The sequence below is a fragment of the Camelus dromedarius genome, chromosome 9 (assembly GCF_036321535.1).
Source record: "Camelus dromedarius isolate mCamDro1 chromosome 9, mCamDro1.pat, whole genome shotgun sequence".
Taxonomy (NCBI): domain Eukaryota; kingdom Metazoa; phylum Chordata; class Mammalia; order Artiodactyla; family Camelidae; genus Camelus; species Camelus dromedarius.
Window position 1 is genome coordinate 52,054,693 of NC_087444.1, and position 23,904 is coordinate 52,078,596.

The following is a 23,904-nucleotide window of genomic DNA, read 5'->3' on the forward strand; positions in this document are numbered from 1 at the left end:
GATTGGAAGTGTCAACAATCCTCTACGGTGACTGATAGAGAAAGTAGGCAGAAAAATCAGAAAGCTTAGCGAGATAACCTGAAAAGCACTACCAATCAGCTTAACCTAATGGGTATTTGTAAAACACTCCAACAACAGCAAAGCAGAATCGTTTTGTGTACATGGAACATTCACTGAGATAGACCTTACTCTGGGCTATAAAACAAACTTCACCAAATTTAAAAGAGGAGAAAGCGTACAACAAACCTCAGACTAAAACTGAACTAATATTTGGAAATTAATTAACTTTAAAATAACCATGGAGTCAACAAGGAAGTCTCAAAGGAATTTAAAGTTTTTTAACCAAATAAAAATAAAAATACAACATAAAATTTTTAGGAGAAAGAGAAAGCAGTGCTTAAAGGGAAATGTATAGTGTTAAATGCATATATTAACAAAGAAAAAAATCAAAAAACAGTAACCTAAGCTCCCACCTTAATAAACTAGAAACAAAGATCAAATTAAACCTAAGCAAACAGAAAATAGAAGAAAATGACTACAGCAGAAATCAATGAAATTAAAAGGTGGTTCTTTGAAAAGATCAATAATATTGATATACTTCTAACCAGGCTGACCAGGAGGAAAAAGGAACAGACATATAACCAACATAATGAACAAAAGAGAACATATCACTACCGCCCTCACAGATATTAATGGCATAATAATATAAAAAAAAAATACTAGGAACAAAGCTATACTCATGAATTCAGTAAGTTAGATAAAATGGATGGATCCATTTCTTAAACAATACAAACTACCAAAACACACTCAACCGGAAATCAATAAACCGCATATCTATTTTTAAAAGTTAAGTTTTTGTATTAAAAAACAGATCTTCCACAAAAGAAAACCCAATGGAAGAGAAGGGTTCACTAACAAATTTTACAAACATCTAAGAAATAATACCTGTTCTACACAGTATCTGGAAGAAAAAGAAGAGGAAGAAATCCTTACAATTCTTTTCATAAGGTCAATATTTCCCTAATGTCAAAACCAGAAAAAGACATTACACAAAAAACTACAGGCCAATAGCCCTCAAAACATAGATGCAGAAATCCTCTAGAGAGCATTAGCAGATAGTGTGCAGAAACATATAGAAAGATAATACAGCATCACCAAGTGGGTTTCATCCCAGAATGCAAGACGAGTTCACTATTTGAAGGGGGGAAGAAAGCAACGTAATTTACCATGTTATTAAATCAGAAAAACCATCTTATCCTCTCAATAGACACAGAAGGATATGACAAAATCTAACATTCACTCCTGATTTTAAAAAAGAAAACTGGGGAAGGGCTAAATTAGGAGTTTAGGATTAACATATACAGACATTACTATATATAAAATAGATAAACAAGAAGCATCTACTGTGTAGCACAGGGAACTATATTCAACATCTTGCAATAAACTATAATGGAAAAGAATCTGAAAAAGAATATATATATATGTACAATCAAATCACTTTGCTATATACCCAAAACTAACACAAGATTGTAAATCAACTATAATTCAATTTTTTAAAAAACTAAGCAAACTGTGAATAGAACTTCCTTAACCTAGTAAAGGGCATTAGTAAAAACATCAGTTAAAAAGAAAAACAACAGCTAATACATATTTCATTGTGAGAGACTGAATGCTTTCCCTCTTAAGATTAGGTACAAGGCAAGGATGTCCTCTCCCACTGATGCTCTCAACATTGTGCTAAACCTTAAGTAGAGTAGTAAGTTAAGAAAACGAAATAAAAGGTTTATAATTGGAAAGTGAGAAATAAAATCATCCCTATCAGTAGGTGACATAATAGTCTGGAAAATCTATACACACACACACACACACACACACACACACACACACACACACAAAACCCTCCTAGAACTAAGTGAATTCAGCAGGTTCAGCAGGATAGAAGGGCAACACAAAAAAAATCAACCATATTCCTATAGAAATGCAATGAGCAACTGGAAATTGAAAATTTTAAAATATCATTTAAAATAGATCCAAAAATAAAATTCTTATGTATAAATATAACAAAGTGTGTGTAAGATCTGTATGCTGAAAACTATAAAGTAGTTATGAAAGAAATCAAGGAAGACTTAAATGTAAGTACACTGTGTTCATGGATTGGAAGATTCAACCTAGTCAAGTTGTCAGTACTCCCCAAAGTGATCTATAGATTTAACAACATCCCTATCAAAATCCCAGCAGGACTTTTTGTGGACATAGACAAGATTATTGTAAATGTATATGAAAAAGTAAGAGAACCAGTACTTTAAAACAATTTTGAAAAAAGAAGCCAAAGTTGGAGGAATCAAATTACCTGATTTTAAGACTTATAAAGCTATAATAATCAGGATAGTGTGGTACTGGAAGAAAGACATAGACCAATGGAACAAAACAGAAAGTTCAGAAATAAACCCACACAAATATAGCTATTTGATCTTGACAAAAGTGTAAAAGTAATTCAGTGGAAGACAGCCTTTTCAACAAAAAGTGTTAAAAGAATTGGTCATCCCTGTGCAACGAAAAAAAGAACTTAACCTAAACCTCATAACCTTGTACAATAATTAACTCAAAATGGATCATAACCTTAAATGTAAAACATAAGACTATCAAACTGTTAGAAAAAAATGAGAGAAATATCATGAACTGTGTAAGGCAAAAAGTTCTTAGAAATGACTAAAGGAAAAAAATCGACGAATTTGACATCATGTAAATTTTAAAACATTTTTTTTTTGCCAAAAACACTTTCAAAAGAATGGACAAGCTACAAATGCAAAGAAATTATTTGCAAATCACATATTCAACAACAGACTTGAATCCAGAATGTATAAAGAACTGTAAGAACTCAACAGTACATAAACAAATAACCCAATTTAAAAGTGGTCAAGAACTTGGACACGTCACCAAAGAAGATATATAAATGGCAACTAAGCTCATGAGAAGATACTTAACATCAACAGCCATTAAGGAAATGAATACTAAAACCATGAAAAGATGCTACTACACACCTATCATTGTACAAATAGACCTGTATTTGTTTCAGTTTTACTAAACAGGTTTAAACATAAACAGCTCTCCTTTCAAAATAGGATTTGGGCTTTTAAGAAAAAGACACCATATCTGTTAGCAATGTTATTCTAAGAACTACAACCAGGACCTTTCTTAGTTTTTCACAATCAAATGAAAGTAACTGGATGATCAGAAATTTTCCTGATAAAGTTGAAATACTTAAGTACTGGTAGTAGGTAATATTTCATAAAAATTTTCTTGCTTTGAAATTATGCTAAGCAGAAATTTGGAAACAAGTTTAGATGACATTGTTACTGAAAGAACTGGTTTTAACTCCCTGCAGACAACCCTGCTTCAATACCATTAACACAGGGATAATTTTGGTTCGTGAGTGTATAGACTGAACTGTGTCCCCTCAAAATGCATTTGTTGAAGCTCTAACCCGTAATGTGATTGTATCTGGAGACAGGACTTTTAAGGATGTAATTAAGGTTAAATGAGGTCACAAGAGTAGGACCTTAATGCAATCTGACTGATGTCCTTATAAAAAGAAAAGACAAGAGGAGTTTGTGGCGCACAGAGGAAGGGCCATTTGAAGTCACAAGAAGAAATTTGCAATCTCCAAGCCAGGAACAGAAGTCTCCCCCAAAACCACCTCTATCAGCACCCTAATCTTGGACTTCAAGCTTCCAGAACTGTGAGCAAATAAGTTTTTACTGTTTACTGGATGGCTATCCAGTCTGTGGTATTTTGTTATGACAGCCCAAGCTGACTAATTCAATGAACTAAAAAATTAAAAATTTTCTTTTCTTTCCCTAAAAAAGCCTACAGTTATATTAAAACACTAAAATCTTCATACACTGAGATATATGATTTTGTTTTTCACTAAATTTCTCCATCAGTGTACCCATATCTGCACACTGTAAGAAAGGCAGAATGAGACTCCTAATTTTTTTTTACTACAAATAGATTTTCTGTACACCAGACTAGTTATGTGTAAATTCCTATATTTTCCTTAGTTATGGTATATCTCTGTATTCGTTTCCTCAGGCTGCCATAACAAAATAACATAGACTGGGTAAGTAACATTCATTTCCTCACGGGTCTGAAGGCTGGAAGTCCCAGATCCAGACTCCAGCCAATTTGGTTCCTGGCTTGCAGGCTGCTGTTTTCTCACCAGGTCTTTTCCACGTGCTTTGTGCTCTCTGCTGTCTCTTCTTCTACGAAACTAATTCCTATAAGGTCCGGATCCCACCCTTATGATTTCATATAACCGTGGAGGCCTCATCTCCAAATACAGTCACACTGGGGCAGTGGCGGGGGGAAGGGGTAGAATGTTAACATGTGAATTTTGAGAGAAACAAACATTCAGTCCATAACAATCTCTAAACATAACAACCTGCCTCTAGGCTATCACTTAATAAAATGTTACAGCTCCCAAACTCCAGCAAGAAAGAAAGATAGCAAAAATCTTTTTGGTACATAAACACTGAGATAAAATGCAGCATGTTTAAAGTACGTCGATGCTACACATCACCGTTCAAGTGTGACAGGAGACTTGGTCGGAGAAAACTAAATATAAACAACAGGAATGATCTGTGAGGAGCTGGAGAAGTTTGACCTCTGCCCAAAAGATGAGGCAGGAAGCCCTCAATCACCTGGGCACTGGCAGGTAATCTGGGAACAGACTGGGTGCTACTGGGTAGTCTTCCGGGGAAATAATAATTCAAATACAGAACTCCCCGGCTGAGAGAGAGGCAAACTGCTTTCCTTTTGATTTAGTTAACATATGGCCACACAGTAGTCTCAGCTGTGATCTGTGCTTTACCACATTCCTTCGAAAATCCACTACAATTACACTAGTACATCCAAAAGATAGGTGTCTTAAAAGGGCGCCACAAAATGAACATTCCCAGTCCACTCCCATACTAGAGGAGAAAGGACTTCCTAGGTTTCATCAAAATGGTATACCACTAAGAGCTACTGGGCTAAATGAAGAGTGAGTGCTGTGCACTTTTGAATTACTACGGTTGCTCTAATTGCTCCCCTTTTATTATTTCCTCAACTCACCTGCCAGATTAATCTTCCCAGAACTCCATTGCTCCACTATTAAAAAAAAAAAAAAAACTGCCTCTGGCTTCCTGAATCAAGTACAAACTGCTCTGCCTAGCATTCAAGCAAGAATCTCCACAATCAAATAAATGCTGGAGCGGGTGTGGAGAAATGGGAACCCTCCTACACTGTTGGTGGGAATGTAAACTGGTGCAGCCACTGTGGAGGACAGTATGGTGGTTCCTTAAAAAACTAAAAATAGACTTGCCATGTGATCCAGTGATCCCACTCCTGAGCATATATCCAGAGAAAAATGTAATTCAAAAAGACACATGCACCCCAATTTTCACAGCAGCACCATTTACAATAGCCAAGATATGGGGACAACCCAAATGTCCATCAACAGATGACTGGATAAAGAAGCTGTGGTATATTTATACAATGGAATACTACTCAGCCATAAAAAGAATAAAATAATGCCACTTGCAGCAATATGGATGGACCTGGAGATTGTCATTCTAAGTGAAGTAATCCAGAAAGAGAAAGAAAAATGCCATATGATATCACTTATATGTGGAATCTAAAAAAAAGGACACAAATGAACTTATCTACAAAACAGAAACAGACAGACACAGAGAACAAACTTATGGTTACCAGGGGGTAACCAGGAGGGGTGGGAAGGGGTGAACTGGGAGTTTGTACACTGCACCTCTTTAGGAGTGATGGAAATGTTAGCTATCTTGATTGTGGTGGTGGTTTCATTGGTGTATACGTCTATCAAAATTCATCAAATTATACATCTAAAATATATGTAGTTTACTATACAGGAACCATAGCACAATAAAGTTTTAAAAAAATAAAGAATCTCTATAATCACAGTCCACCATATTCAATATTATCTTCACTACCAAACACAACTCTAGCCCCAAATGTGATGCTCACCCCTGCTCCTTGCCTGTTGTGAAAGCTCTTCCACCCTCTCTCCTCTCCACTTGACATCCACAGCCTTTCCATTCTTTGTGTGTCACCACCTCATTCATGAAGCGTTCTCTGATGACATCACACACACATAGATTCTGCCTTCAGTCAACAACTACACATGAAGAACCACTATTCCTGAAGCTGAGAGGCTCCTTCCTCCCAATTCATTTGGTCCATCATTGTCTGGGACTTAGATTTAATACTCTTATTACTGTTCTTTATTATATTTGTGGAAAAGGCTTTTAAATATTTTACTAGTTGGTTGCATGCAATCTCAGCTTAACTGTAGGTGATCTGTCCTTAGGAAACCCAAATATACACGTCTTGTGTATGTTCCACAGCATCTTGTGTATGCTCCTTGGTAAAGGGCCAAATACCTTGACATTAATTGATGTTCAATGTTTTCACTTGTAAACCTTGTTAATACTAACTTTTGTAGGGACAGAAGGAAAGAATTTTTTCAGTTGCCACACATTGTCTTGTTAGACAAATATTGATGGAGTTCTCACTATGTGTCAGATACAGGCACAAAGATTCCATCTATAATGCTAGGGCCTGAATCTTGGATGTTTCCGCAGCACTTATCACTGTGCTTTTCCACACACAATTAATACTCAATAGGTATGTGTTAAGTGGATACACGAATGTAGCCTCCTTGCCCTCAAGCAACTTACATTTTAATAGTGGGGGTAAATGAGACACAAGTGATGAACAAATAAACAAGTAGATGGGCAAGGTAATTTCAGAGCGCGATAATCACCATGGAGTAAATGAAACAGGAGAATTACCACCACATACTATGCAGTTGTTTGCGATTCTGGAGATTTTTTTCAACGGAGTCAAACGACCCCATCAGCATGGCTTACTGGTAAAGGGGGCACTCTCTGGAGGCAGATTTCCAGGGTTCACCACCCGGCCTCCCTCACTCGCTGTGTGGCTCAGGACGAACAACTTAACCTTCCTGGCCTCGTTTCCCCGGCCTCTAACAGTACCGCTCATGAGGTGAATCAAGGATTACGAAGAGTTGATTCCAAACACGTAGTGTTTGGCAGTGGTCCTGGCAATCTGGGTTGCGGAAGTAATCACCACCGTCGGTCGTTAACTCACTCGCACTAATGGCAGGTGAGAACCTCAGACCCACTCTGTCCTGAGCCCCGCCCAGATCCGCGCCCCCACCCCCACCCCCGGCCCAGACACCGGGCAGTCGAGCTGGACTGATCTGGGCAGTTTTGACCTTGAATTGAGGTCCTAGGAGGCCGAGGGGTCAGTGCCCCCTTTCCTCCTGCGAGGGCGGACAGAGGTGTGCAGGCGGACCCGGGCTGCCGAGCTGGGAGGGCGGTGGGCTCCCGTCCCTCCCTCAGGCTGGAGGCCTCGAGGGCTCAATCCCGCTCACCCCGCGCCCAGCGGCCGCGGGGAGCGAGCCGGGCTCTCACTTCGGCGCCGGGCTCTCCGAGCCGCGGTTCACGGCCCAGCGCCGGCTACACAGCAGCGCCCCAGACCCCCTCGCCCCGCCCCGCCCCAATCTAACGGTCGCCGGCCCGGCGCACCGCCCACCCAGAGTGCGAGGCCGCGGGCGGGCTCGTCAGGCGATTGGCCGGGAGGGGTGCGAGGGGCACGCGGGCGGGGGCACGCGGGCGGGGCGGGGGGCGGGCACCTGCGCGCAGGCGGCGCGGCCGGCACGCGGCGCTCGCGCTCCCTGCTTAAATGAGCCTGGGCTCCCCGCGCCCGCCACTTCAGCGGGGCCAGCGCCGTGGCTGCAGGCGGAGCGGCCGGTGCCAGCCCCGTCGCTCGCGTCCGCGCTCCTCCGCCCCGGGGCGGTCGATGGGACGGAGCGCCGCGGAGAAGGAGGCGGCGCCCGTCGGGGGCTAGGGCGGCGCGGGAGCCTGCCCGGCGGCTTGGGCATGGAGGGCCGCAGGACCTGAGCCTTGCCCCGCGGGGAGCAGCCCAGTAGCCGGCGATGGGGACCGAGCGGGGCTGCCGCCTCGCCTGGCCGTGAGTGCCGCGCCTCTGCTGCCGCCTTTTCGCCGCCGCCTCGGCCCCTCTTGAAGCGCCGAGCCGCTCGGGAACATGGCCCTGGAGCAGCTCTACTCGGTCCTCAAAGGTAAGCGCCCGGGGCCGCGGACGGCGCCCCCTGCGGGCGAGACCGGCGTCTTCGCGTCCCTGCCCGGCGCTGGGAGCCCGACGCGCCCCTTTGTCTGGCGCGAGCAGACGGCGGATCCCCGGTGCCCGCCCGGATCGACTCGCTCCCGGAGCGCTTCTCCCCGGCCCTCTGTGTTTCTGGCAGGCTGTGGCGGGGGACGGGGAGCGCATCGGGACGCGGTGGCCCCGGGGGCCCTCCGAGCTGTGCCCTCGTGCCTCTTCCTCGGAATTCCGTACATCGCTTTGCAAAGTTGTAGGGTTCGTGTGACTGGAGTGGAGGCCGGTCTTTTTCACCATGAATAACAGAAAGTCATTCCACGCAAACAATAAAAACCTCAGCGGAGGCGTCGCGGAGCCGTTCTCGAAAAGCCCCGCGGTGGCGGGCGGTGGAACGGCCTGCCCGCCGGCCGGGTCCCACCTGCTGCGGCCACGGAGGCTGCGGCACCACTGCGGGCGCCGCGACCCGGCCCGGCCCGGCGCCGCTGCTCGGGGCTGCGCCCAGGCGCTTCCCGGGACCTGGGGATACCCTGCCGCCGGTGCCTGGTTGTTCTCTATGTGTTGTACCGGGAATTGAAAACAGTCGGCTTGCCAAGTACGCAAAAGCTCCAAACATACTATAGCTGCTTTGCATTATCCAGGAGGTGTTATTTTAGATTAAAATTTATATAGATAGATAATTAAGATTATGATACAAAGTTGCTTCTGGAAATCGGACTAAATAAATTCTTATTTCGGTCCTCAGAGGAAAACACCACCACCAATAAAGGGCTTCCCTTTCCCCCTGCTGACTTAAAACTGAAAACTGAATAGCTATGTATTTGTAATGTTATGAAATATTCCCTTTTTTATATTGGGTAAGGAGTTAAGGCATTGATTAGCGGTATCATATATCGCTTTTCACTGTATCTTGGTATTTGTGCGGTGAAAATGTTGGTGTTTTTTTCCACTCCATACGAACACTTTTTTCAAATTTGTTTTACTGGAAAATTCAGTATAATTTTGCTTTTAATCTTAATTGCACAAACTATTCTTCAGCTATTTCTAAATTCATAATTGATATTTCAAAATTTAATTACCCACTGCGATACTTATATGTACAGTTTGTACTATGATAACCTAGGACTTTCTAGCTGGTGATTGTTCCCCAGTCATCCCATAGATTCTTAATGATTTCCTCATATATTAAAATTTAAAACTCTGAAATCAATTTCTATGGTCTTTCCTGTCTGTAACTCCTAATTTATATTACTGTTCCTTGGAAATTGAGATTTTGTTTTACTGTTTCAAAATAAACCATATGCACAGTAGGGTTTCTGATAGTGCTCCTTATCTGAATTTGCTTTGTTGTTCTGATTGCCTTAGGATGTTCAGCATCATAATGACATTCCCTCTGAGTAGCCGCCTCTGGGCAGAAATCACGTTGATCTATTATACAGCTTTACCTGCAGAACTTGACGAAACTGAGCTGAATAGGACAGAATCACTGATACTCGGAATGGTGAAGGCTTTTGCATCTTTTCTGCCTTTGCCGCTGGTACACACTGCCCTCTCTGGCCGCCGTGGTGAAGCATTTAGTTGTCGCACCTTTCAGGCAAGGATTCTGTGGCTGATGGCAGAGCTACAGTGAAAACGATGTAGTGTCTGGCTTTTCTTCTTAATGTTACCCAGCCTACACTATTTTTACGTGCTGGTGTATTTTTAAAGCTCAAGCTAAATTGTTGTTGTTAGGCTTACTAGGAAGAAAACAAGCTATCTTTTAAGTCTTCTGAAGTTTATGTATATGTGCTTTGTAAATATGGGGAATTGGTCTGGAAAGAGTCAAGAAATTAACAAAAGTTGATTCTGAGAAGAGAATCTGGGAGACTGAGAAACAGGAGTAAAGGGAAGACTTCTGGTTCACTGCACACCCATTTGTATCACTTGATTTTTTTTAACCAAATGCATGTGTTATACCTATACAAAAATTGATATTTTAATTTTTTTAATTATCTTTTCAAAAATCTTGGCTTTTCCCAGTGCCACCACTAAACACATGAAAAAGTAGCCCTTAAGTATCCTATAAGGTAAGTTGCTTCAACATCGAAGTTCTTATCAGAAGCAGTTATTTAACATTTGCACAGTTACATATATTACCTACTGAAAGCCTTTTTTGGAATATTATGGTCAGTTTGTACTAAAACAAATCAGCTATCATGAGTGTGCGAAATTTTAAGAAGGTAATTTTCTTTAAGATGCCATTGATTCTTTGTTTTACTTTCAGCAGTAAGAACAAAAGGATAACTGTATTGGGCTTTTAAATCTTTCATATATTGTTAAAATTGAATAATTCACTTCTGTTTATGATCACTCCAGGCCTTATAAAATTTGACTTACCTTCTATCAAAGTTGAGTATCATAGTCACATGAAAATGTTGCATTAGATTTATAAACCATTTTTTACTGGATTTCATATTCATTCTGCACATTTGCTCCAGGAGAATCCTATTAGATGTAGTTACATTTAAATCTGTAAAAACTGTGGTTAAATTTATGGTGTTATAGTGCACCATTGGCACTATATTTAAAAAATTTTATCTGAGACTCTGACAAATATTAAACTCCTGTCCTTCATTCTTAAGCTTCATCCAAGAAAGTAAAACCATACAGAAATAAGTATTGTACCAAAGAGCTATCCCTTTAATAGGGAAGTTTTAAAACATAGCCTTGTTAAAAATTAACTTTTTGGCTGCTTTTTCCCCCTGGGAGTTGAAGAAAATGTTTCAATACTAACATTTGAAAAGTCTGACTAAACGATGGTTTTATTATAGTAAATCCTCAAGTTGAATCTAGTTTATCTATGTTTTGAAACCAAACTCACCTTTTAGGAAAAACATGTAGCCCTGTAATGCAGGCACATGTTCATTACAAAACAAGTTCAAATCAAAGCCATTTTCAGTCCTTTTAGGAATGAGATAGAAGAAAGATAAACTTTAAGTATAAAGTTCACGTCTAAAAGTCTAAACAATCCAAGTTCTGCTCTTGGTTACTACCCATTCAGCACAATCCCCTATGGTTTTGAAATTTACGCTCCTGCAGAGTAATTGTTGATACTAAAAAAAAAGTGTGTCCCTGAGACACTTTGAGATCCCAATTATTGTGGTCTTTGAGTCGGAACAGGGATCCTAAAACGTGATCTAACCAGTGGTTTCCAAATTTCCCTTAACAGAACTCCCTCAGAGGAACTCTTATAAGGAGTTATTTAAAAACTAAACAAAAGCAGCGGATGAGAGCAAGGTTGCTCTAATTGGTGAGGGTCTTACCCTCTCAGTCCCTCAGCAGAATGGCTCCTGAAAAACTGACACTTTTTTTTTTTTTAGCGTGTTTGTTATACTGCTCACAAAATTACAGGGTGTACTAATCTGAAAGCTCAATTCATCCCAGACATTAGGTTGGTTTAAACATGCCTAGAGTAATATATTGGAAATAACAGCCTTAGTGGGTAAGGAGATAGCAAATACTCCCTAAAATGTGGCCTGGTTGTGTGAAAATCTGATGGCAGCTGCTGTGGATGCCTGAGGAAGACTTCTGTGTGATCAGAGCATGCAGAGCCCCATCTCCAGGACAGCCCCATTGTGCAGGAAAGAGAGCCACTTCTGCTACAGTTCCTCTTTCTTACAATAGATGGGCAGTGTGATTAGCATATGGAGACTAGAGTGCTCCCAAATTTCACCAAAATCCATCTTCTTTCTTAACTGAAAAGTAGAATTAAATTTGATTAAGTGAGGCTGCCTTTTTGTTCTCTGGAACACAGTTGATTGAAAACAAGTTACTACTACCTCAAGTAGTATGTGGACTCTAACCGAACTCCATTCTGCTTTCATTATGGAAAGAGTAAGGAGCAGGGAGACCAGTTAGGTGGTCACATTCTGGACTCTCATGATAGATTTACCAAACCTTATGTTTACCGCTCAGATGCTTAAAACGGGAAAGCTCAGAAAGAGGTACGTTTCATTTTTAATGAAGGTAAATTGAGTCAGCTTGAGAAAAGAAACAGGAGTAGCATATGTTAAAGGGGAAAAAAAATCAGTTCTTTTTCTGTGCCCTGCCTTATGCTCAGATAAAAGGCAGCTGGGTCATCTATGTGGCTACTATTAACCAAGATGTGTGCTTGCTAGTTTGTTAGCGCAGGCCTCCCTGTACTCTATGTTGTAGCTACAAAGAAGATATAATCAGGGTTATGCTTAGTCACTTCATGCATTCATCTAATTTTTATTGAGTGCTGTTGTGGACCAGCCAGCCTTCTAGTCACTGAAGAAGCATCAGTGGATCAGAGAGACTCAGTCCCTCTTTCCAGTTGGAAGAGACAAATAATAAACAAGCAAAAGAAAATAGCAGGTAATACAAGTAATTAAAATATGATTTATGTAATAAAACAGGATGGAGAAAATGTAGAGCTGCTTTAGTGGTCGGAGAAGCCTCACAACGCCTTACTGATGGGAGGGAACCAGCCGTGCAGAGAGTCTCGCGGAAGAAATAGCTAGTCCCTAAGATGGGAATTAGCTAGTGTGTTGGAGTAACGGGAAGAAGGCCAAGAGCATGGTCAGGTGCCAGAGCACATGGGACCCCTGAAGTCAGAGAGGAGTGTGTGTTTATTCTGAATGTAATGGGACTCTTGGAAGATGTTATGAAAGGCTGTGATATGATCTGATTTAATGTTTAGAAGGACCACTGGCTGCTGAGTACAGAGTAGGCAATAGGGGACTATGGCAGAAATAGCCAGTTTCTCCCAGTATCCATTTTACCTTTCAGTAATTCTCTGAATTTTAAGCACACAATCACCCAAGTAAGTACTAGATTTTCCAGCTTTCCTTAGGGTTAGGTATGGCCATGTGACAGATGTGTGTGCAACTTTGGTAAAGTGGTAGTGGTTTTGTAGTTCAGTTTTAAGGTTTTATTTTGCGATCATTGCAGATTCTGGGCAAATGTTCTTAAAGGAAGGAGGAAGGCCCTGTGTCATTTCTTCATTCTTGCTGAAAGTAATGCAGATACAACACCTGGCACTCCAGCATCTATACTGGACCATAAGATGACTTTGGAAGTGAAAGTCACACACAGTTGAACAATACAGTAGAAGGAGCTTAGGTTCCTAGTAATGGTGTAGCCCTCACTCTAGCCCTTGACTGCTTATCTGCACAGTTTGTTTTACTTGATAGAGAAATATAGTCTATCTTGTTTAAACTATTAGTTTAGGTTTTTCTATTACTCAAGCCAAACCTAACGCTAACGTGTAGGAGGGTGTAAAATCAATGAAAGAAACAAAACCAGAGAGAGAGAGCCAGTGAATAGTCACAGAAGTGAAAAGTCTGAATGCTATCTAATAAAATTAATCTTGAGAGAATTCCTAGAAAAAGTAGGTTTTTAACAGAGTGAAGATAATTTTGTAGAAGCAGAGGAAGTCCCTGGCAAGTGCAGGTGTTCAGAAACCAGAAGTATTTGTAGGGACTTAATGAGAATATATATATACACATAGTTGGTAGAGCATTCACCAGTGTTTTCACAGCATCAACTCCTTTGTGCCTACCCTCTGCTCTGCCCCACCCGTCTTGGCCCACACTGGCCCCACTGTCACCAAAGGAGAAAGCAGGTAGCCTTGTTCTGTTCCTTTCAGTGTCCTGTCACTCTCCTATTGCAGTGGTCTTCAAAGTGTGGTCGCAGAACCAGCAGCTTTAGCATCACTAGGGAACTTGTTAAAATGTGACTTCTTAAGTCTCACCCTAGACCTGCTGCATCAAAATCTCTGGAAGTGCTCCCCCTTCATCTGTGTTTTAATAAGCCCTCCAGGTGATTACGATGCACACTACAGTTAGAACTGCTGTCCCAGGGATTCAGTTCTCAAACCTGGAAGTAGAATTGCTGAGTGGGTTTGTACATTTTTAAGCCTTGATACATGTACTAGATTAACCTCCCCAGCGCCGTGCCAGTTTACAGTCCAGTGGCAGTACAAGTCAGTTTCTTATATCCTGACCAACACTCGAATCTGCTTTTTTAAAAAAATATATTAGTAATGCTGAATTTCTGCATTGTTTTGTCTTTTTGGCACATCTTTCTGGTGGCCTAATCTTTTTTCTCATTTATTTATAGTTTTTGTTTATGTTTCTGTCTTTAGTAAATGAAAGTGTTCTCCATCCAAAAGTATAAATATAATTCACCTTTTTTTTCCAATCTGGTATTTATTTTTCTATTTAGCTTGAAGTAGGGATCTACTTTTTTCCAAAATAATTAACAAGTTATCCCAGAACCATTTATTAAAGCCGTCCTCTCACCAAGTGTTTCAAATATCACATATATCATAATATATTCTGGGGTGTGTGTGTGTGTGTGTGTGTGTGTGTGTGTGTGTGTGTGTGTGTTTAACTGTTTCTGAGCTTTTTCTTTTTTTCCATTTTCTTATCTGAAAGCCCCTTAGTTCATTGTAATTCCAAGGACTGACTCGCTGCCTGTAATACAGTGGGTGCTAGAGGTGTTTAACTGACAGATTATCTATTTCTTCCTCCACTGTTGCTAATTTTAAAATTATTGTAGCTTTACAATAAGTATGTTATTTTTATGTATTTTACTTTTTTGTGTTTTCCTTGGTCAGTATAAAAAAGTCTTCAAGATGAGCATCAGAAGCATTTTAAATACAAAAAAAGCCACTAAGATTTTGATTAAAACATTATTAAATATTGTATAACCTACCGGGATGAATGGTTACCTTTACATTGTTTTACTGTCCAAAACATATTACTTCTCCATTGTATTAAATTTATTTATTACTTGTTTGTTTTAGCCTTACTTGCTTCCCTTAATAGGTGTAATCATTTTCCAAGTGATTCTCTTGGGACTTCTAGGTTTTAAAATAACATTGTCTATAAATAATAATTTTGTCTCCTTTCCAGTATTTATTGCATTGGCCAGAATTGCCACTATTAAGTAACAGTGGAAAGAAAAAACCTGACCTTGATTTTTACTTAATGAAAAGTAGGGCCTTAAACTAGAAGGCCTGGACACAAGACTATGGGTGAACTATTATGACAGTGATTCAGGGTTAAAAAGAGGTAGAATAAAAGGAGTAGCTTTGAGGATTTGTCTTTAATACCTTGAATAGCACGTGTCTGTATCATTTAGGCCTTCGTTTTTCAGGCAGATCTGTGCACTAGTTATTAAAAGCCTAAACTAACCTCCAGAGCCAGAGGTAAGTTCATAAATGGCGGGCACTACCTGTTCAAGCATCCGATCACAAGCAGTTCTCTGCATAACCCAGCTGTGTGACATGGAGTTTAGAATTTTATTTTGGCATGGATTTCTGCCTTAAAGAATTATTGCCTTCCTGGGTGCATCATCTTTGAATTCAACATGTGAGGTGTTTCTAGATTTGAGAAATTATTGATCCTTTTGGTACAAAGGGAACAAGTGGGCACTTAGGTGATGGGAGTGAGGACAGAACAGAGCGCCGCAGCACTGTTCACATAGTGGGTAATTCCAGGGTTTGCATCAGTGGGGTTTGCGTTACTGTCTCAGCCTGATTATAGCAAGCAGTTTACAAAGATCTTATTATACAACTAGGAAGAAATTGTGTTCATTATGATATGGAATGTAGAATGATTGAGAGTCACAACTGTAGCACCACGACTATCACTAATGTTTCTGTCCCTAACTGTTGTACAGATTTGCCTTATTTATATGTCATTTTTAAAAGTCAGAGGCACAGTTCATTTGGTTGATTAAGTTATGAATAGTTTTTTTTTTTAACATTTGGGGAAAAAAGTTGTGAGCAGCCTCCTAAAGTAGAAAAGAGTAATAAGGTTATTTGGTCTTGTAACTTTATTTTTAATATGATTGTTCTACCTCAGTGCAAAGTTCTGTTCTGTGCAAATTTCATAAATCAGATGTGTTACACAGCCAAGTTTTTATTAGTCATTATATAATTTTCCAAGCACAGTTCATCTTTTTGCTGTAGTTTTACTGTTTCTCTCCTGGTTTCAATTTGTTGATTTCTTGCTTTTCCTGTCTGCCTGGCTTTGTGTTACTTGCTTATATACTGTGAATTATAAATGTGAAAACTAGTACATTATTATGCCTGTGATTCAGGAGGAAAGATAGACTGAGTACAAAATTTTGACCAGTTGTGTATCATCTGAATGGGATGATACGCCTTGGGAAACAGTGTCCTCTAACAAGATATACAGATACAAATGGTTGTGTTATTTGCTGAATTGTCAAATATCTAATATTACCCTAGGTTTTATTTTTGATCAGAAATCTTCTTTTTTAAAAAGTTTTTTTCAAGACTCCATTCCTCTAACTCTGACCCAGTACAGAGATGTGAAGACTTTGAAGGAAGGATTGTTCCAACGTAACAGGAGACCTCCAATACTACCTGCAGCCAAAGAAGGAGAGGGGAAATTAAAATTGTTGAGATAAGACGGTGGTGACAGAGGTCAGCAAGGATGTAGGAAACCAAAGAAGAATATGTCAAATGATTAGATTATGAGACATAAACAACTCTTTGTACATTGGTGACTTGGGTGGTAGATACTGTGTACATGATGCTGAGTGAACAGTGGCTTGACCGTCTGCCAGTCACTGAACTAGCAGCCTCTTCAGTGCCTCTGTCTCCCTCACCCCTAACATCCTTTAAGTCACCAACTGCAGTTGATCCTGCATCTGAATCACGTTATAAATCTCTCCTCCTTCTCACTTCCATTACTGCTCTACTTCAAGACCTTATCATCTTTGCTTCCTGAGTGACCTCTCTTCTCAAAAGTTTAGACTCTACACAGCCATCAGGATTATTGGTCCAAAGCACAGATGTGATAATGTCACTCTCTGGGTAAAAAACATACAGTGATTTCTCGTTATAGTCAAAAGTCCAGACTCTTTAGTGTGGCATTCACAACTTTTTAGAATCAGGTCTCATCCTACTGTGTGTGAGCTGATCAGTCACTTTTCCCTTCCACGTGCGAACCGTACTGCCTACTCAGCGTTTGCTAACACCTCCTAGAGAGAAGTAAGTGCCCACGCCGCCATGTTTTTGTCTAAGCTGTTTCTTTCTCCTTCTCCTGGGGAGAAGTCCTATAAGGTCCAACGAGAATATACCTTCTTTTTGTAACGTTTTCCTCATTCTCTTCCTTTTTACCTCCAGCAGAATGAACGGTTACCTTTCCTGCTTCCAGAGTGCTTTCTTTGTAACCCCTTTTGCATAACCCCTGTTGAAGTTCTTTTCAACTCGTGTTGTGGATTGTCTTTGACCGTAGGGTGACTCCTTAAGGATGGTAGTTTGCCGTCAGAGCTATCACTTATTTAGTAGAATGCCTAGCGCATAGGAAGTGCTCTGTGCATCACCTCATTTGATCTTCACAACAGCCTTCTGAGGTTGCTGTTAGCACAGCATTCCCATTTTACAAGTAAACTGAGCTGAGAAGGCCTCACAGCTGGTACGCAGCAAAACTCGAACCCCAGCCTAGATCCACCTAACTCCTAAAGTCCGTTCTCTTAACTGTTCTGCTGTGTTTCTTCCCTGCTCCAGCCCATATATCCTCTGTCCCTGCTCTCTGGCAGGTGGTCTGTACGTGCTTACTGACTGAAGGAGTGATACAAACCCCAGTTCCCACAGGAGGCTAACAGTGTGATTTCCACTGAAAGGAAGAGTGAAAGATACCAGTGTACCATTCATGAAAATAAAATGTTTAAAAGAATCTTCAAAATACAAACATACACAAAGCAATTCAATATATTGTTGATTGGGTATCAGAAATTTTAAACTTAGGGAAAAAAAGCTCCAGTTTCTAAATAATGCTCGCTTTTGTAACACAGGCCACAGCATAGTGCTGCACAACTATAGGGTGTCTTGTACTGATTTCTGGGAAACTGCTGCCCCCTTACTTCTGTCTTTATTATGAATGTTCTCAGAAGTCAAATAATCTAATTGAGCTTTTACTGGCATAATACATTGGAAAGGTAGCCATAATGTGTGTAAAGTCTTTGAGGAGATGGAGTACAGTAAATATAGGATAAATGGGGTCAGTCAGCACAGTGTGTTGCAAAGAAAAGTGCATGTTTTTTAATTCATCACAAATTGAAAATGTGCTATTAGTGCTTGTATAAATGAGTACAGTATCAACCAAAGGATTTTTGGGAGTTAAGTGTCAAATAGTAACTTTCATAACATTTAACCCTTAAAAATCTTGAGAGTGAATGTTAGTAAGTAATAGGGATTTTAGTTCATCTTTTTTGTCATCTGATTTTTCTTATAAATTCAGTAAAATCTGATGTAGATTCAACTTTTTAACTTCTCTTCTCTTTTATTTCTCTAGTGTTGTTAATAACAATACTTGTAGTGGAAGGCATTGCTGTGGCCCAAAAGACCCCAGGTAAAGTACTTAAGGTGCTAATTTACTGCATGGTCAGGACAGTGGGATGGCGTGTTAGAAAGGATTGCAACTTTTGAGTACTATTTCCGTAATCCCTCTGGGGGTTCCAGTGACCTCAGGCTTTCTGTCCACCTGTCAGCCTCGATTCATTCGGGTTCAGCTGCAGTTAACTGGAGTAAATTGTCATTGTAAAGTCTTACCCTGACACAGTTTTTAAATTGGCATAACTAATGACTCCTAGCACACTATGGATTAGGTCCAAAAATTAAATGAGATTCATGCTTTATCACTAAGCAAAAAAAAAAAAAAAAAAAAAAAAAAAAAAAAAAAACCCTTTTCCAATGTAGACAAATGAAACATTTCCATCAGTATCTTATTCAGAGCCCTACGGACCTGTTCCAGTTGTCCTTGCTTATGAAAGAGGATTAACTAGTGTGATTTATGAAACAGATTTTCATGTCAGAATTTAGTAGATTTCCTAAATAACCTGATTTATTTTTATTTTCATCAAAGTTATACATACACATGACAAAAATCAAAGCATTCTAAAGAGTTAATTAAGAAAAGTCTGTCCCCTACCCCACTTTTCCATGGAGATAACCACTCTTAGCTGACTCCTTTGGTATTAAACAACATACTGTCCTGTTACTTCTTAGTTATTTCAGATTCAGGTATTAGATAATGTTTTTCCCACCGTGAAAGATGAGAATTCAGCGCTTTCACGCTCCTACTCTTCACCCCCAGCCATACGCAAGTGTTCTTTTAACCTTCCGCCTGTAGCACCCACATCAGTATAGTAACGCCATAATTCTGGTTCTGTCTGCTCAGGATTTACATTGAATCAACCATTGTGCTTTTTCAGTATGAAACTTTGTCTCTAGGTTTAGGAAATTTTTCTTTCTTTTTTTTCTTGTTTAATTTTTTAAAATTCCCTTTTGTCCATTCTCTCTCTTCTATCTTTAAGGAATGTCTATTGTTTGGTTACCTTCTTCTTTTAATCTTTCTGTTTTCCATTTCTCTTTTTATTTTGTCTTCTCAGTAGTCTTTGTTGAGACTTCCTCAGCTTTATCCTCTAAACAAAGAATTGGGAAACATTTTCTGTGAGGGCCAGATAGTAAGCATGTAAGACCCTGCAGGCCCTTAGCCTCAGGAGCAGCTCTCCCTGCGGTGGGGCGACAGCAGCCATGGGCAGTCCACACAGTGGACATGAGCACGTTCCGGGAGACTTTATGTGCAGTAGCAGGCAGCAGGCCATACTTCGTGGACTTCTGCACTAAACTTCTTAATTTTTTCATTTCTTCTATTTTTAGAGACTTTGTTTTCTGAATATTCTTTTCCTAGAGTATGCCTTGTTCTTGTTTTATGGATCTACAGCTGGCCCTTGAACAATGCAGGGACTAGGGGTGCCGACCCGCAGGTAGTAGGAAATCCGCCTGTAACTTGACAGTCCCTTTTCATGGTTCCGCATCCTCAGGTTCAACCAGCTGCAGACCCTGTAACGTAGAAGTGGACCCTTGCAGTTCAGACTGTGTTGTTCAAGGATCAACAGTATTTTCTTTTTCTCTGAGGCAATAAAATGATAGTTTTGTTTAGTTTTTTTAAAACATAGTCCATAATCTTTGTTTCCTCAGAGTTGCTTTTTTCTGTTTATTAATCTGTTTTTCACGTTAGAGGCTTTCCTCATGTGTCTGGTGCTCCTTGAATGTGTGCTCATACTTTTGAGAGGAGTGCTCACACCTACTCATTAGCTGTCTGCAAGTGTAGATGGCCTGTTTACTGCAGCCCTGACTGTTGAGTGACCTGACATTGGGGAACCCCTGAGTTCACATCCTTGAGTCTTTTTCTTTGGGCTAATTAGATTCCCCAGAAAAGCTTAAGATTCCGTTTCCTGCTCAGAGGGTCTGCATCTGACCAAGCGTCCTTTGGGGAGCGGGGCGGGGGCAGAGACCGGAAGTGTCACTCGGCATGTTAACATTAACATTCATCTCGTCTCCCTGATTGCAGGTTGGTATTTTCACCCACAGCTGTGCCTGGTGTCCCCTAGTCCGATTACCCTGAATCACTTTCTCCAAAGAAAGAATTTTATTTTCTGATGCGGTGATAGAGCAGCAGCTATGCCTAGATCTGTGGAGTAGAGGAGGGTACTGGAAATCAGACTGATTCTAAGTAGACATTTAACTAAGCCTCATATTTTTACAAAGCCCAGTTACCCCGCCTCCTGCGCCACCTGCAGAGATACGCAGCACTGCCAGTTGTTACTGTTACACCCACCTCTTTGCAGTTGTGGGTTTATACCCTTAAAAAAATTATTGACTGTTGTTTAAGTGAACTTTGAAGAGGGGAAGAGCTAAATGCATGCATTCAGTCTTCAACCTTTAACTCAAATCCCTCTGTCATCTTTGAATCTTGTTTGACTTTGTTTTAGACTAAATACAAAGGTACCACTCCAAAGGTAAACTCCTGGGATCCTCTCATTTTTATGTCAGAACTGAATTTTGTAGAGTTTTACTGATTTGTCAGATTCTCCCACATGGTTTTGCCCTTGTAAAATCTAAGCACTTTATTTCCCTGCTCTCTTAACTTGGCACACTTGTCCTGTAGCAGCATATTCACAGCACACAGTCTTACCTTTCTTTCACTTCTGTTTTCAGTGTGTTCTAAATTTGGCAGTGGTTCTTAAAAATTATGTATGTGTGTGTATAACAGAGCAGGCAGTTATTTGGGGAAGTTGTAGGGGAAAGAGAAGAATACTATTCTCTTTTGCTATGTTTAATGTTTTAATTTAAATGCTATTTTTCTCTAAGATGGACAAAATATTGGAATGAAGCACATTCCTGCAACCCAGTGTGGCATTTGGGTTCGAACCAGCAATGGAGGTCATTTCGCTTCACCAAATTATCCTGACTCATATCCACCAAACAAGGAATGTATCTACATTTTGGAAGGTATATTTGACCAATTTCTATCTTTCATTGGATGAATTTTTACTTTATTGTAAAGCTAAATGCATTGGTAAAATGCCCTATTTAAACCAATTTGGGCAAAATTTAAATACGTATTTTAATTACATTCTAGTCATTGTAAATATTTCTTAATACTGAATGTATTAACAAAATAATAGTTGAAATTTTATAGGAATTTTGAATCCTCTAAAATATAATTCAACTGAATGCATCACTCTATATGAAAAATTTCTCTGATAAGAAACTTACACTTACTGGCATCTCTTATGCAAATTTATGTCCATAGTTACATTATTTGTTTCTTTTATCTGTTTTTCTGTTTATCGTGGTACATTGTATCTTATAAAATAAGCATTAGCTTCTCAACTCTAATTTTAATTAAGTACATTTAGTTAATTTAATAAACAGCATATGCCAAAGGGAAAGACTCCTATAGTTCTACAGAGTAGCATTATTACTATTAATATACAATTGAGTATTTATCATGAATTGTATATACAGCTGTTTGCATTATGATCCTCATCTATGAAACAGTAACAGAGCAGTTGTTGTGTTTTTCTCAGTTGTGTCAGGACATTTTTACTTTTTCTTGTTCGTGTTGCCCTAATTTGCTTACTTTTATTTTCTAGCTGCTCCACGTCAAAGAATAGAGTTGACCTTTGATGAACATTATTATATAGAACCATCATTTGAATGTCGGTTTGATCACTTGGAAGTTCGAGATGGGCCATTTGGTTTCTCTCCACTTATAGATCGTTACTGTGGTGTGAAAAGTCCCCCATTGATTAGATCAACAGGTAGATTCATGTGGATTAAGTTTAGTTCTGATGAAGAACTCGAAGGACTGGGATTTCGAGCAAAATACTCATTTATTCCAGGTAATGAAGTTTTTGTTTCAGTGGGTAGGTCTCATTCTGGTTTTAGATTCTTAAGGCTGGAAAAGAGATAATTCAGTTGCGTTAATCAAATCAAGACTTTAAAGGAATTAGCAAAGTCAAAGGGAAATCAGTTCATGAATAAATAAAACCTTAACAAAAATTGGAACTAGAACTGTATTACTTGCATTTTGAAGCATGTCATATATGGTATCACATTTCTTAGATTTTTTTTAAGTTTTATACCATATATCAAGGCCAAAAACATCAAAATAAGTATATTAAAGAAAATAAATCAGGGAATGGGTATAGCTCAGTGGTAGAGTGCATGTTTAGCATGCATGAGGTCCTGGGTTCAATCCCTAGTACCTCCATTAAATAAATATATACATACAACAAATTGTGTTATTTTCATAATCTCTACCAAAAATTATTTTGGTAGGTTTATTTTTCCCTTGGAAGGACTGAACCATTCATTTGAATACATGGCCTCTAGAAAATACTGAGCAATAGAAAGAATACCATTCTGCACTTGGAGGCAAAAGATCTGGGTTTGAATCCTTTCTCTGCCACCTACTAGCTGTAAGATTGAATATTAAGCACAGAGTTGTGCTTGAGAGTTGCTGTTGGTAAGATGGTAATGCCTTCCTGAGACTGCCATAACTTAATTACCACAAATGTAGCAGCTGAAGACAACAGAAATTTATTCTCTAAGAGGTCTGGAGGCCAGAGTCCAAAATCCAGCAGGGTCACGTTCCTTCTGGGCACTCTGGGGGAGAATCCATCCCGAGCCTCTCCCAGTTTCTGGTGGCTGATGCCGCTTTCCTGGGCTTTTGGCCTCATCACCCCAGTCTCTGCCTCCATCTTCACATCACCCTCTCTTCTCAAAGTCCAGGACACTCTACCTATCATACCATCCCCACAGTACATGAGAACACTTTGAGAACTGTAAAGCCCTGGCCACTGTAAAAGTATGCACATCCTAACGTGGAAACACAGAGGTACACAAGTTAATTTCTCCTGTCTTCAGAGAGCTTACAGACTAACAAGATGAAAAAGTAACTTTGTGTAACAATTATATAATCATTTTGCTATTATTTATGTTTTCATACAAGAATTTTTTATAAAAAAATTAAAACATATCTCAATGAAAAAAAAATATCCATAATCTTACCACCCTGTATTTAAAAAAGCAGTATTAACAATTTGGTGTGTATCCCTTCAGGTGTTTTTCTATATATTTTATTTATTTTGTTTGTTTTCTGTAACTGAGATCATGTTATTCATGCCACTGTATTATCTGCTTTTTTGCCTGAACAAAACAGACAACTTCTTTTCCTGTTAGTAAATGTGGAAATTTTTAAGTGTCACTTCAGTATTTATGTTCTCAGGGCCAAAATGATAAAATTTTAAAAAGTAAAATTTATCTAATAAACTTTATTTTTTAGAAGAGTCTTAGGT

General features: G+C 39.6%; 1 protein-coding gene across 5 annotated transcripts in view; it reads left to right on the top strand.

Moving 5' to 3' along the window:
• The first annotated feature begins 7,825 nt into the window (after positions 1 to 7,825).
• Positions 7,826 to 23,904, top strand: part of NETO2 (neuropilin and tolloid like 2) — a 53,246-nt gene continuing 37,167 nt past the window's right edge. For 4 of the 5 annotated variants that reach the window (XR_010382320.1, XM_064489194.1, XM_031458516.2 and 1 more), the window contains exons 1-4: positions 7,826 to 8,176; positions 18,549 to 18,605; positions 21,410 to 21,550; positions 22,198 to 22,446. Coding sequence is in view for 4 of the 5 variants with exons in the window: in XM_064489194.1 (XP_064345264.1) it covers positions 8,143 to 8,176; positions 18,549 to 18,605; positions 21,410 to 21,550; positions 22,198 to 22,446 (481 nt within the window). In the remaining variant the exon portion in view is untranslated. The remainder of the gene's footprint in view (positions 8,177 to 18,548; positions 18,606 to 21,409; positions 21,551 to 22,197; positions 22,447 to 23,904) is intronic. The other variant, XM_064489195.1, reaches the window with a different exon arrangement.